This window comes from Pituophis catenifer, unplaced genomic scaffold, assembly GCF_029215685.1.
Source record: "Pituophis catenifer annectens isolate HBS135680 unplaced genomic scaffold, rPitCat1.0.hap2 SCAF_1, whole genome shotgun sequence".
Taxonomy (NCBI): Eukaryota; Metazoa; Chordata; class Lepidosauria; order Squamata; family Colubridae; genus Pituophis; species Pituophis catenifer.
In genome coordinates, this window is record NW_027256881.1 from 127,149,452 (window position 1) to 127,162,054 (window position 12,603).

A 12,603-nucleotide genomic window follows, 5' to 3' on the forward strand; every position below is an offset into this window, starting at 1 on the left:
GTGTCCATGTTTGGATCATATAGTACATATGACAAACTTTCTCCAAAGATTGAACCTCTGATGCTCTTCAGATATGTTATCCCAATACATCTGAAGAGTAACAAGTTAAAAAAAACCTATAATTTAAGGAGTAATTTAAATAACTGTACAATCTAGCTTCTCAGTCCTTGTCCTACTGACATTTGATATTTGCTTTATCTTTTTTATTTATTTATTTACAATATTTATAGCTTGCCTCAAAATATTTTGCTTGCCGCAAAAACCGGACAGGCACCTTAAAGTCATTCTGAACAATGCAATATATACACTGTTCAAATTCCAGTATAAAGACAGCAACCATTAAATAGTTAAATGTATACCCACCTTTCCTCAAGGTATTTCTTTCTCTCATTTTGTTATGAAAGCAAGGCTCCTGAGACTTAATAGCCCCAAGCCAACTGGGTAATAACTTATTCTGTCCTGACTTCCTTGCTAAATTTGAGAAACAGAAACTTACCTACTTTCCATAATCTGTCATACAATATTTTTCTCCTTTTGTCTAGATTAAAAACCCATGCTGTCAACAGGGACAGCATAAATGTAGGGTCAAGAGAGGAAACCTAAATTTAGAAAAGCCGGGAGAGGAATAGGTTTTCAGGAATGGCTGCGGATCTGCATCTCTGTGAGAAAGAAAGATATAGATTTGTTGACATGTGATCATTTTTATACAAGGTCTTTTTTCTCATTTTCACTCTTACTTGATCCTCCTCCAATTATTTAGTCTTCTCTCTAATACATTTACCCCACTTGCAAACTATTAATTATAATCATTAATAATTATATTTTTGTAACTGTTAATAATATGGCTCTCCCTGTCTTTTATCCTTATAAGCAGTACCTTCCCCTTGCCTATTTTAGTGCTATTGAGAAATGCATATATATGTGTGTTTTAATATATTAGGCAGAGTTACTGGAGAGACTGAAAAATAGTAGAACTGGAGAAACTCAATCAAAAGATTCCTGGGAAAATTACAGAAACATTGCGAAAGTGAAAATAACATGTACAGATAGTTCTTGGGTTATGACTATTTATTCAGCAACCATTCAAATTAATGACAGCATTGAATAAGAAGGATTTACAACCAGTCTGCAAAAATGCAGCCATCACAGTGCACCACAGTTATGTGATCACAAGCTGAGCATCTGGGTACCAAACTTATGATTTTACAATGTTACAGTGAGTCAAAGTTAGATTATCATCATTGCAACCTTCCCTGCCACTTTCCCACAAGCAAAGTCAATGGGGAAACCAGTAGGGAAGCCACAGGTCATTCTCACCACTTTTTTTCCAATGGAGGCCTGCTATCCTATGCTCTGTAGTGACCCTCACTGGCCCACTGGCACACATTAGTGCCTGCTCTTGAACCCTTACAGCATACCTCTCGCCTGCCTATAGCTCTTGCCTGTCACGCTGCTTTCCTAGAACTCTAGTTACAGTTCTCTCTTAACCACTCATATGATCTCTGGGTAACAACAGCAACTAAGACTGCCCAAACGTATGTCATTAAGAGATGCAGCCATGTGGTTTCACAGTTTAAGACGTGACTTAGCAACATATTGTATAATCTGATCCTAATTGCCATTGAAACTTGAAGGGTATCTGTAGCTTGAAAATCTTTGCACTCAAGAGTGGCTTTCTTTCCCTCATTACTATAAACTCCAATCCCATTAAAGTGGAAAGAAAAAGAAAAAAGAAAAAGAAAAGAAACAGTAAAGTCACTTTAATAACTGGAATTATAGAAAGGCATAATTCAAAACTTCTTGCAGTGATTTCCATGGTAGATTTTATCTCCTCCTAATAGTCTAGCTTATTTGCAGATTTCTTGAGATTATACATTTTATTCTGTTTTACTCATTCATTTATATTCTGAACTTTAATACTACTCCTATGGTTTATTTAATACTAGCTCCTATGTTGTTTTTTTTTTAAAAAGTATAGCTCTCTAATATTCTTTCTTTTCTTTTCTTTTCTTTTTTTTGTATAACCTACATTTTATATAACATTCTTACAGAGCTTCAGTTCCATCTGAGATCTGTCTGTTTTGGTCCACTATCAATTACCTCTCCTTTATTGTCTTTGTTGCTGAGTTAGTCTCTCTGACTCAGCTAGACTTGACCCTTTTTATTATAGTCATAGACCAGTATAAGGCCCTTATGGTATTGAAACTGTTCCCAACTAAGCTTTAAATATTGGCAATATCTAACATTCAAGGATATTTAAATAATGCTATTGTTTTTAATATGGACTAGTATACTAGTCCAGGGGTCCCCAACCTCTGGGCCGTGGCTTACTACTGGGCCTTGAGCCTTTCAGAAGTGGGCTGTGGAAGTGACGAGTGACCATGCATGAATACATCTCCACTCGTGTGAGCAGTGGGTGACCGTGTATGTGTGCTCCATTTGTGGGGCCATCCCCCCCTTCTGATGGTCCACAAAGCCGTAAAAGTTGGGGAGCTCTGTACTAGTCCATACTAGTATACCTTCTGTTTCACAGCACCTACCATCTGCAATAACATTTTCCTTGAAATCTGTATATCTACACCCCAGCCATCATCTTAAAAAACCCTAAAAACCTAGCTCCTCAGATACAAGGCCAGGAAATCATATCAACCCACCTCTGAATCTGAATGGTCATTATTAGTCTTAGAGTGTTTCATCATGCCCAACTGACATGACCATTTGTGCAATGTTTTAAATTGTTATTTTGTTGTCCTAACCTTTTGAAGATGTCTAGAGTCTCCTCCTCCTCCTCCTCCTCCTCCTCCTCCTCCTCCTCCTCCTCCTCCTCCTCCTCCTCCTCCTCCTTCTTCTTTTTTGAGGTGGGAATGAGCAGAGAAATAAATTTAACAATTAAGTTTACACCTCCTGTACTAATTCTAGACTGGAACTTCAATATGCATTCATGACTGAGGAGGAGAAGGCCATCTCCAAGGTTGTGTCAGCCAGTTGCAGCTCTAACATGTGAGGATAAGAATAATTCCAAGTCTTGTCATCACACAACAGGACTACTGCACTGACCTCTAAATGGGGCTGTCATTGGAAACCACCTGGGAGCTACAACTGGTACAAAATGTGGCCGCCTGGGTGCAGTATGTGTTAACCACCAAGACAGGGGTGCGTTCTACTTACCTTTACTACCGGTTCACAACGGGATCGCATGCGCGCGTTCGCTTCGGCCATGCACACTCCAAGCTTCTGCACATGCGCAGATCGTCTATGATGACATCCCACCGGTTCTACCGGTTCGCAAGAACCAGTCCGAACCGGGGGTAACCCACCACTGTACTAAGAGCATATTACACTGTGCTGGCTGCCAATAGGTTTCTAAATGCAAATCGAAGTATCTGTGGTGATTCTATACACTCTCACCTCATTTAGCTGTTACCTTGGTTTGCAACCATTTGCAAATATGATGGTACTAAATGGTAATAAATTATTTTCCAGGCACTATGCACATTTACAAATGTAATGCATCTACAGCAATGCAGTCACTGACAGTAATGCCGGTGTGGAGAATTATTTGAATGAGATGGCAGCAACCAGTAATCTTTGAAGGGCCCCCTTCTCCCTCTTTCCCTCCCTAAAAATCTATGGAAATTCTCAGTCATCCAGGTCATGGTTGTCCCAAAGGTGGTTTTTCAGGAGGCAACTGGACTTTCTTGTTTTTTTCTTTCTTCTTTGAAGACATTTTGCTTCTCATCCAAGAAGCTTCTTCAACTCTGACTGTATGGTGGGGAATGAAAGGATTTATACTCCATGCAGACAGTTGAAGAAGCTTCTTGGATGAGAAGCGAAATGTTTTCAAAGAAGAACAAAAAAACCCAGAAAGTCCAGTTGCCGCCTGAAAAAGCATCTTTGGTACAACCATGACCTGGATGACAGAATCTCCATAGACTTTTGCCTATGTACTTTGGGATGAACACCTTTCTAATGGTGTGGGAGTATGAATGATTTCCAGAAAAATTGCAGACTACAGGAACCATTTGCACTTACGTTTGAGATGCAGACAACACAGACTCATCCCCAACGGCCTTGCCCTATGCCTCTCTTCAACAGTGACTGGACACAGGGCAGAAACATCCTGCAGCCAAGAAGGCTCCACACCCATTTGCACTACTCAAGTGACCCTGAGGACACAGATAAACCTCCAAGTGGCCTCAACGACTCTCTAAAAGAATGCAAATGACCAGCTGTCTGCAAGGAGTATAAAACCTTCCATTCCCCACCATCCAGTCAGAGCTGAAGAAGATTCTTGGATGAGAAGTGAAATGTCTTCAAAGAAGAAAGAAAAAACAAGACAGTTCCGTTGCCTCCTAAAAAGCACCTTTGGGTCTCTCTCTCTGTTATTCACTTAGTGACCATTTCACTTGGAATTGGCTATTGGAATGGAACTCAGCCACTAAATGAGGAGCGGGTGTAATGCCCTTTATGTCTTGGCACTAAAGTACCTATAGAATCACTGAATTATCTGTTTAGAATTGATTTGTCCAGTACATTCACTGCAGGAAAAGCTCTTGACGCTTTCATGTATTTGTGATGGTGGGGAAGGGATACAGAAGCAAGGCAAAGCAAGGCAGTGTTTTCTACAATGGTAGAAATTTTTGTTTGGAATAATGAGGAAATGGCACAGAAATTATATATGAATATAAATACGAAAAATGAACCAGACTGCACAACAAAATAATACACAGATATCCAAAAGTAGACCTGGCTCATTGGGACCTACATCAGATAAATATCTTGTGTATAAGAAAATTCCTTAACATTATGTGAATAAATTATAAGGAGAAATTTTCATGTTATACTTCATTCATTCCTAATATTTTAATAGTTTGTGATTTTTTTTTTATTCAGCCGCATAAAACTATTTTAACATTGTTCCTATTTATGGACTAATTTTGTGAAGAATGATTTCAAAAGTAGTTCGTTCATGTATGTATTATTTTCTCTCTCTGTTTGTTTGTGTGAACTTCAGCAGTAATAGGGTTTAGAACCTAGATTCTTTCCTGCAAAGGAAGGCATAACTTTTAATTTAAAATTTGGCTGATAAGAAACATGTCAAAATTGTACATACTGTACAAATGTATCCAAAGTGTCTTTCCAATCTGCTGATAACATAGACCAGCTTTGATTGTCAGATGAAGATCAAAATGGAACTATAGATATAGTTATTTTATCCAGTACTTTTCTATTTTATGTTCTTGCAACTGAAATTAAGAAGTGTTTAAAAATGTTTAATCAGGGCAAAGAGAAATTGGCTCATTTCAAATAATGATCTTGGATATGTGCATATAATTGAAACATTCAGGTCAGTGTGGTTCTTAGTTTGGGAGTTTAGTTCCACCCCACCCCCACATAACTGTTCAGAAGTTCAAGTCTTCATTCCTTCTATGTGACTTTAGCCATTATAAAAGCATAGCATGAATTAAGGATATTAAAAATAAATTCAAGTTTCTTAATCCAATACTAAAAATAAACTTGGTGCTTTTTGCCAGGGTTCTGCTTCAATTCTTTTTAATTCATTTAGCGGTGATCAGACTGGTGTATGTTAACCCCACTCCCCCATCAATGTGTTTAGAAAAAGCATTTTCACAAAAATGACATGTAGCACTTTCAAACTTTTGAAACAAAAACTCTGAAGTGGGTTCTGAAGACAGAAGGAGATGGAATTGATAAATAACAAGGAACTGAGCCATAAATACAAACTTGTTTTTATTTAAAAAATGGCTGGATGGGAAGTAATGTGTTATCATGTAAATGAGCTGCATAGCCAGTATATGGCAAGCAATGAAAAGGATTGTTCTCTTTTCCAATGTTTTGTTTGGAAATTTTGATGGTTTTTAGTTAATTGTACATGAACATCTGTTAGATTGCAATAGCTTTAAAATAGTTTTTTTAAAAAATATGTTAAACTTTATTGTATTTTATTTTATAGATATATGATGGAAAAGACAGTTCATCACGTTTGTTGGGAACTTTTACAAAAATGGAATTACTAGAACTCATTCTCAATAGCACATCTAACCATTTATGGATAGAATTTAACAGTAACGGATCAGATACAGATCAAGGTTTTCACCTCACATATACAAGTAAGTAAGAGGGGAACGGGGAAAAACAGAGTTACAAAAAAGCAACTGAGCTATGAGCGAAGTTTAACACAAAATCCTAAGAACTATTATTAATACCTACTGTGTTTATGAGATTGCTTCTTAATTCCTTTCAATTCTGGAAAAAGAGAATCCTAAAGATAATGCTTAAAAATAATTTCCAATATCAGTGCATTATTTTGTGAACATAACAGTCAATGTAAATAGAAAAGAGAGAGACAGGTTGGTGCAGTGGTTAAGTTGATGGCCTAGAAACCAGGAAACGGTAAGTTCTAGTCTTGCCTTAGGCCTCAAAGCCAGTTGGTGATTTTGAGCCAGTCACTCTCTTTCAGCCCAAATCATGTCACAAAGTTGTTGTGGGGAGAATAAGAGGAGGAAGAAGTATTAGTTATGTTCACCGCCTTGAGTTGCATATATAAAAAAGTGGGATATAAATCTAAAAAAAAAAAAGATTATGTATCAACCCTTGTTAAATACAGTAATTACCTGTAGATTTGTAATGTATGTGTAGGTTTTATACAATTGAATATTTAATATTATACTGTTCTGTTAAAATAAATATTTGTATTTTGGCAATGCTAATGTTACTGGGGTTCATTGGTCTCTAGCTTCAACAATCAAAATAGAAGAAAGGCTCAATATTAAAACTGATGGTAGATTTCCTTCTACCATCAGGCAAAAAGTTATGAGAATATTTGTTCAAAGTACAAACCAGTCACTTTTATTTTTTAAAAAAGGTACTTGTCATTTTCATTTCCAGAATAAATTTTTATTCTATCTTCTTCCAAACAGTTCAACATAGTGCAGATGAGGTAGCTGGAAAACTATTAAATGGATTAGTTCTCTTGGAAAGCTTTTAGTCTAAATGGAATATCTCTTCTTTTTCCTCCTCAGCTTTTCAACCTAACAATTAATAAGGTATTGTGTGGCACAATGAGAATACACACACACACACACACACACACACACACACACACACACACACTGTTCACCATAATTATTAATGACTACAACAGTAATTCTAAATTGTCTGTTATTAGTTGCTCTTTGAGGGAATGTGTGAAGATTATCCCTCAACTCTGCTATTTTGAATCTATTTCTCTCTAGATTTTATTTTAAAAAAATAGCACTAGCAGACAGCTCAGATGTGTAATCAAGAATGAAGGATATTGGCATTAACTCTTTTCATTATACTGTTCTCACCAAAAAAAGTGCTCTCTTAGAAGTGATTATTTGGTCTAATAAGGTTCGTGTTTTTTCTTCTGTTATGTGAGATATAATATGGATGTCAGGGTTCCGATTGATAAACCCAACCCAGCGAGCACTTGACGAGACGATCTAAATTCTTAATTCAAAGCTTTATTGAATACATCATTTCGGCACAACATGAAAGCAAAACCAGCTCTGCTTAATTTCCACGGTTTTCTATAGTTAAAGAATAGTTTCTCCCCTCCTTCCCACTAGTACAGGTCACATTGTCCAATTAGGTATCTGAATATTGTTTTAGAAAGTCTTCCAAGTCTTTGTTGACCATCTGATTAGATGAATTTGGTTCCCACGGGATGATCTCTTGTTGTTGCCTGGAACTGGCATTCCAAACCTGATTTTCCCTCCTCCCTTGATTCTGTGGCAAATTGAGAAGCAAAAATGGCTGCAACAGCAAAGTCACTCTTTGAACTTGACATTGGAGTATTTTGAGGTTTTTTAGAAAACAGCATGTTTCCAATGCAGATCTAATTTTTGGGTTTGTTTTTATTTTATTTTTTTTCTCTTAAAGTCCTAAAACTCAGAAATCTTGGTTTTGTTAATCATAGAGCTAACTTAAGCGTGAAAGCTAAAGTTTGCTGACAATATTTTTACTACATTTTATTCTTCTATTTTATTCATTAAGTCTTTCATAGAAATAATTTCAGACACCCTAAAAGAAAAACATTACATTATAAATTGCAGGATACATTAACGTAATAAATTAAATTTTGTTCCTATATTACTGTATGGTGAGGGCTAAGAATTCCTTCTTTTAAATTAGTTAGGATTCAGAATTTCTCAGGGTCATTTCTCCTTTTTCAAAAGTTTCTAAGTAAGGTCTGGTTCTAAAAGTGGCATTATTGTCCTATTGTTTTTTTTCTGCTTATACAAATGTGCTTTGTGTTGAGTGGTTACACAGGATAACAAAGATATTGCTTCCTGAACACTTTTGAGTATCTTACATATTTTTGCTAATCACTGCTAATCACAAAAATAACCTGTAATTTAACCTATCATATACTGTTTATAGAAATCTTCTGTTTTTACACAATAATAATGTAAATCCTTCCATACCTGGTGGCTATGTTGCACACATGAAATAAACATACAAAAACATGGAACTGTTGTTGAAGCACATCCAGTATACCAAATACAACTGGAATATTTGTGGAGATCTAAAAATAGTGGCTCCTTGGATTGGAGTTTGGATGTACCAAGTACTGTTGTTACTTATTTGAATGGAACAACCATGCACTCAAGTCACATTACATTAAAAATAAATGGTCACTCTGAAAGAATTTGGTTCCAGGACAGAAAAATGTGGTACATGAACCGCTTGTTGACCGGACTAAGTTATTTTTCTCCGCTTCACATAAAACGTGGGCTGATGAAACATTTTGTGAAAGCGATGAACAAAGAAGGTGAAAGTTTTCATTATTTGAGACAAATATTTCACAAAAATAACTGATGGCAAGATTAAGGAAGGCATTTTTGTTGGTCCACAGATCAGATATATCATCAGTGACAAGCAGTTCGAAAATTTGTTAGTGGGACCAGAGAAGATCACCTGAAAATCATTCAAGAATGTCACTGAAATTTTCTTGGCAACTACAGAGCACCAAACTACATTCTGCTGGTTGACAGCATGCAAAACCAGGAAGTACAACATATCACTGAAAATTCATTTTCTTCATTCACACTTGGATTTCCTTCCTGAAAATCTAAGTGCAGTCAGTGATAAACATGGTGAAAGTTTTTATCAGGACATTACCACAATGGAAAAATGAAATCAGGACAACTGGAATTCATTAATGCTGGCTGACTATGGTTGGACACTGCAGTGAGATGCGGTGTTGTACTCTAACACTGAGTAAAAACTAAAATCAGCAGGAAAACACTTTTAGCCCTATTGAATGTATGCAGCATGTTAGAAACATTATGCAATTAAATATGTAACAGTCTTTAAAAGTTTATTTCATGTTTCTCAAGATTCCCACATGATACAGTTTTTCTGAAATTATATTTTTGTTCAGATTGAAGGGGTCTATCATAAACATCAAAAGATTTTCAGGATGCAAGATTTTTGGAAAAAATATTTGTTATCCAGCATCTATAATATGCTGCAAGATAGGTGCAAGTATGGTCCTTCCATCCAGTGCTTGAAAAAGTACAGCGTCATATGGCCGAACCTTATTATTCATTTATTTATTTTATTTATTTATTGGAATTTGTCAGACAAAAACGAGAACAAGAATAAGGGAATAAAAATACAATGACAGGGATGATAAGCACATTAGTGCATTTATGCATGCCCCCTCTACTGACCACTTAAATATGAAGTAAGGTCCACAGAAGTCAATTTGTGACTGCAACTGTGAAAATTTGTAGCTGAGACAACTGAATCGGGTAGTGCATTCCAGACTCTATTACAGAAATCATATTTTTTACAGTCAAGTTTAAAATGATTTACAATGAGTTTAAAGTGGTTGTTTGTGCATGTATTATTGCAATTAAAACAGAAAAAGTCATTTACAGGAAAAACATTACTATGTATAATTTTGTATGTAAACCCAGGTCTGACCGCAAGCGACACAGTTCTAAGTTATCTAAACAGAGAATTTCGAGCCTAATAGCATAGGGAATTTTATTGTGTACAGAAGAGTGCAAGACTTTTTTCGTGAAGTACTTCTGAACCTGCTCAATTGTACTGATCTCAGATGTATGGTGGGGATTCCAAACAGTTGAACAATACCGAACAGTTGAATAAAAAAACAGTCATGTCTTTGATCTGTGAGCTACAGGTGACAACTAGCGAGAATCTGTTGTTCCGATTCCACAGTTTCTCTGCTAATAGCTCCTCCCTGGCAATCGGTTTGGGTCTATTGATTTGTGTGGTAATCTTGTTGTATGGCTAGTTCAGTTTTCTGGATTCCTTGTTTAAGTGCATCAGTTGAGCATCTTTGTTAATATGCAGTTTTAGTGTAGTCTGGATATATATTTGTTGGTATGTTTGGGGTAGAGATGAAGCATGTGGGGTATGCATGGCAATCTGCAGGTTTCCTGTATAAATAGTTATATAAAAGATATATAAGCCAGTAGAAAACTCTTAGAATATAATGGAAATAAAGTAAACTCTGATTGTCAAGCAAATACTTCACCTTCTATAAAAATGTGGCTTATTGAAAAAAATGTAGTTTTTTCATGACAGAATGTTTTTTTTTTCCTTCTTGAAATAATCACATACCATAATATTTTTTTCTATATTTCTCCCCCAAGTAGTATTGGTGGTAAAGAAAGCAAGTGTTCCTGTCATTTTAATGTTATAGCAAAGCTACAGACATGGAGGATTTATGATCTGGTCTTTCCTAGAAATCTCAGTGTAATTTGTTTTGTTTTATTTTATTTGGAATAACATTGACTATTTGAGTTTTCATACAAAAGGAAAGGGAAGGGAAGGGAAGGGAAAGGAAGGGAAAGGAAAGGAAAGGAAAGGAAAGGAAAGGAAAGGAAAGGCTGTTAAAATATCAATTAAATTAAAAAAACAAATAAAATTAATAATTAATCAACAAGTTAAAAGCAGTTATCTAAAATACCTGTTTGTATGGTTTAAAAAAATAAAGGTATAATAATAAAGATATTAGGCCCTGAAACTCTTGTCCGGTGAGTGCATTTCAAACAAACTGTGATGGCAGTAGAGGAGGTTGTGCTTTGAATTGTTGCTAGACAAGCTCACAGCAATTGTTGATAAACTTCTTCACATGATCTCGTTAAGAATGGAAGTTCATATAAAATTAGGCACTCTTTCAAATACCCTGACATAACTATTTAAAGGTAATAACCAGCAATCTATAACTTGCCCTATCAGATTAGCTGCAATCAAGGGTTCCCCTATCCCAGGTAACTCTTGCTACCATTGCTCTTGAATTGCGCCAACTGATCTGCTAGCAAACCTCCTTCTTGCTGCTTTCCTGCCACTCCTGTTTTCTACATCATCCTCTCCCAGCTGACTTGCTACCCCAAATCTCTTTTGCTTTGGTGCTCCTATTCTTGCTGTTACTGGTGTGTGTGTGTGTGTGTGTGTCTGTGTGTGTGTCTGTGTGTGTGTTTTGTACCAGCTGCCTTACCAGCCAAAATTTTTTTGTCCTGCTGCCAGCTGACCTGTTGACTGAACAATAGTTTCTCCAAACCTTGTTCCATACTATCACTGAACTCCTGCTGACAGCCTGAGTCTCTGTAATATTCTGGCCAACCTGATAACTGATCTATGCTGCTGGCAACTCAACTCTTTTTTAGAGTCTATACCACCCTCCTTCTCTTTGGGTTTTTGGGGGCTTAGGCTGTGCAAACTGGAACTCTTACCAGTGCATGGTGTTTTCTACATTCTTCTAATAATAGAGCAACCCACTCCCCAACCTCTCTTAAAAGCCATCTGTACCCCATCGGATATTTCTTATCTTCAACTGCTTCAAGTCAAACTAGTTAACTATTCTTTTCTTTGCAGATAAGGTATGTCAGCTGAATGTTTAAGTTTTTAGTTCATTTTTCTATATAAATATTAACATCAACAAACAGAGTAGAGAAATTTTAGAGAAACCTATGGAAGTAAAACCAATGTAATGATCTGTTAAGCCCAATGCTTTCAATGAGTTTTTAATTTAAGCTATAGATTGTGCTGTTGCCTGATATACTACTGCATTCTAGAGCATGGTAGTGTTGTCCTGAATTTGGAGTGTGTGCTAAAAATTAATTTTCCCTCCCTTACTGGAATAGCTTAACTAGCTCACAATATATGTCATGTTTCTCTATATGTGAGAGTAATAAGCAAATATCAGTTACATTATGCTTATTTACAATTTTTATTTTCCCCAAATCATTTTGGAGAGCTGGTTGTTAATTTATGATAACTAAGAAGTAAACCTAGGTATTAACACTGACATTTCAAAATATAAAAAATACCACAAGGAAAATTTGTAAAACATGGTGTAACCATATTTATGGAGTTTGCCTCATTGTACCTTAAATTGTTTATTTTTTCATCTTTGAAAATAGAGAAAGATATAAAAATTGTGCATATTCTATAACATCCATTGTTATTAATGCAGACACACTCAGGATTTCTGTGTATAAATTCAAACACAAACGTATTGGAGCAAAAAATAAAATGTGTACTTCTTCAGTATTATTTCTGAATTTGAAGTAAAGTCAA

At 35.9% G+C, this 12,603-nt stretch overlaps 1 protein-coding gene across 1 annotated transcript in view; it reads left to right on the forward strand.

Annotated features, from left to right (window-relative positions):
- CSMD1 (CUB and Sushi multiple domains 1) overlaps positions 1 to 12,603 on the forward strand; it is a 1,157,523-nt gene that overhangs the window by 965,068 nt on the left and 179,852 nt on the right. Inside the window, exon 23 of the mRNA XM_070954938.1 lies at positions 5,975 to 6,131. Within this exon, the coding sequence (XP_070811039.1) occupies positions 5,975 to 6,131 (157 nt within the window). The remainder of the gene's footprint in view (positions 1 to 5,974; positions 6,132 to 12,603) is intronic.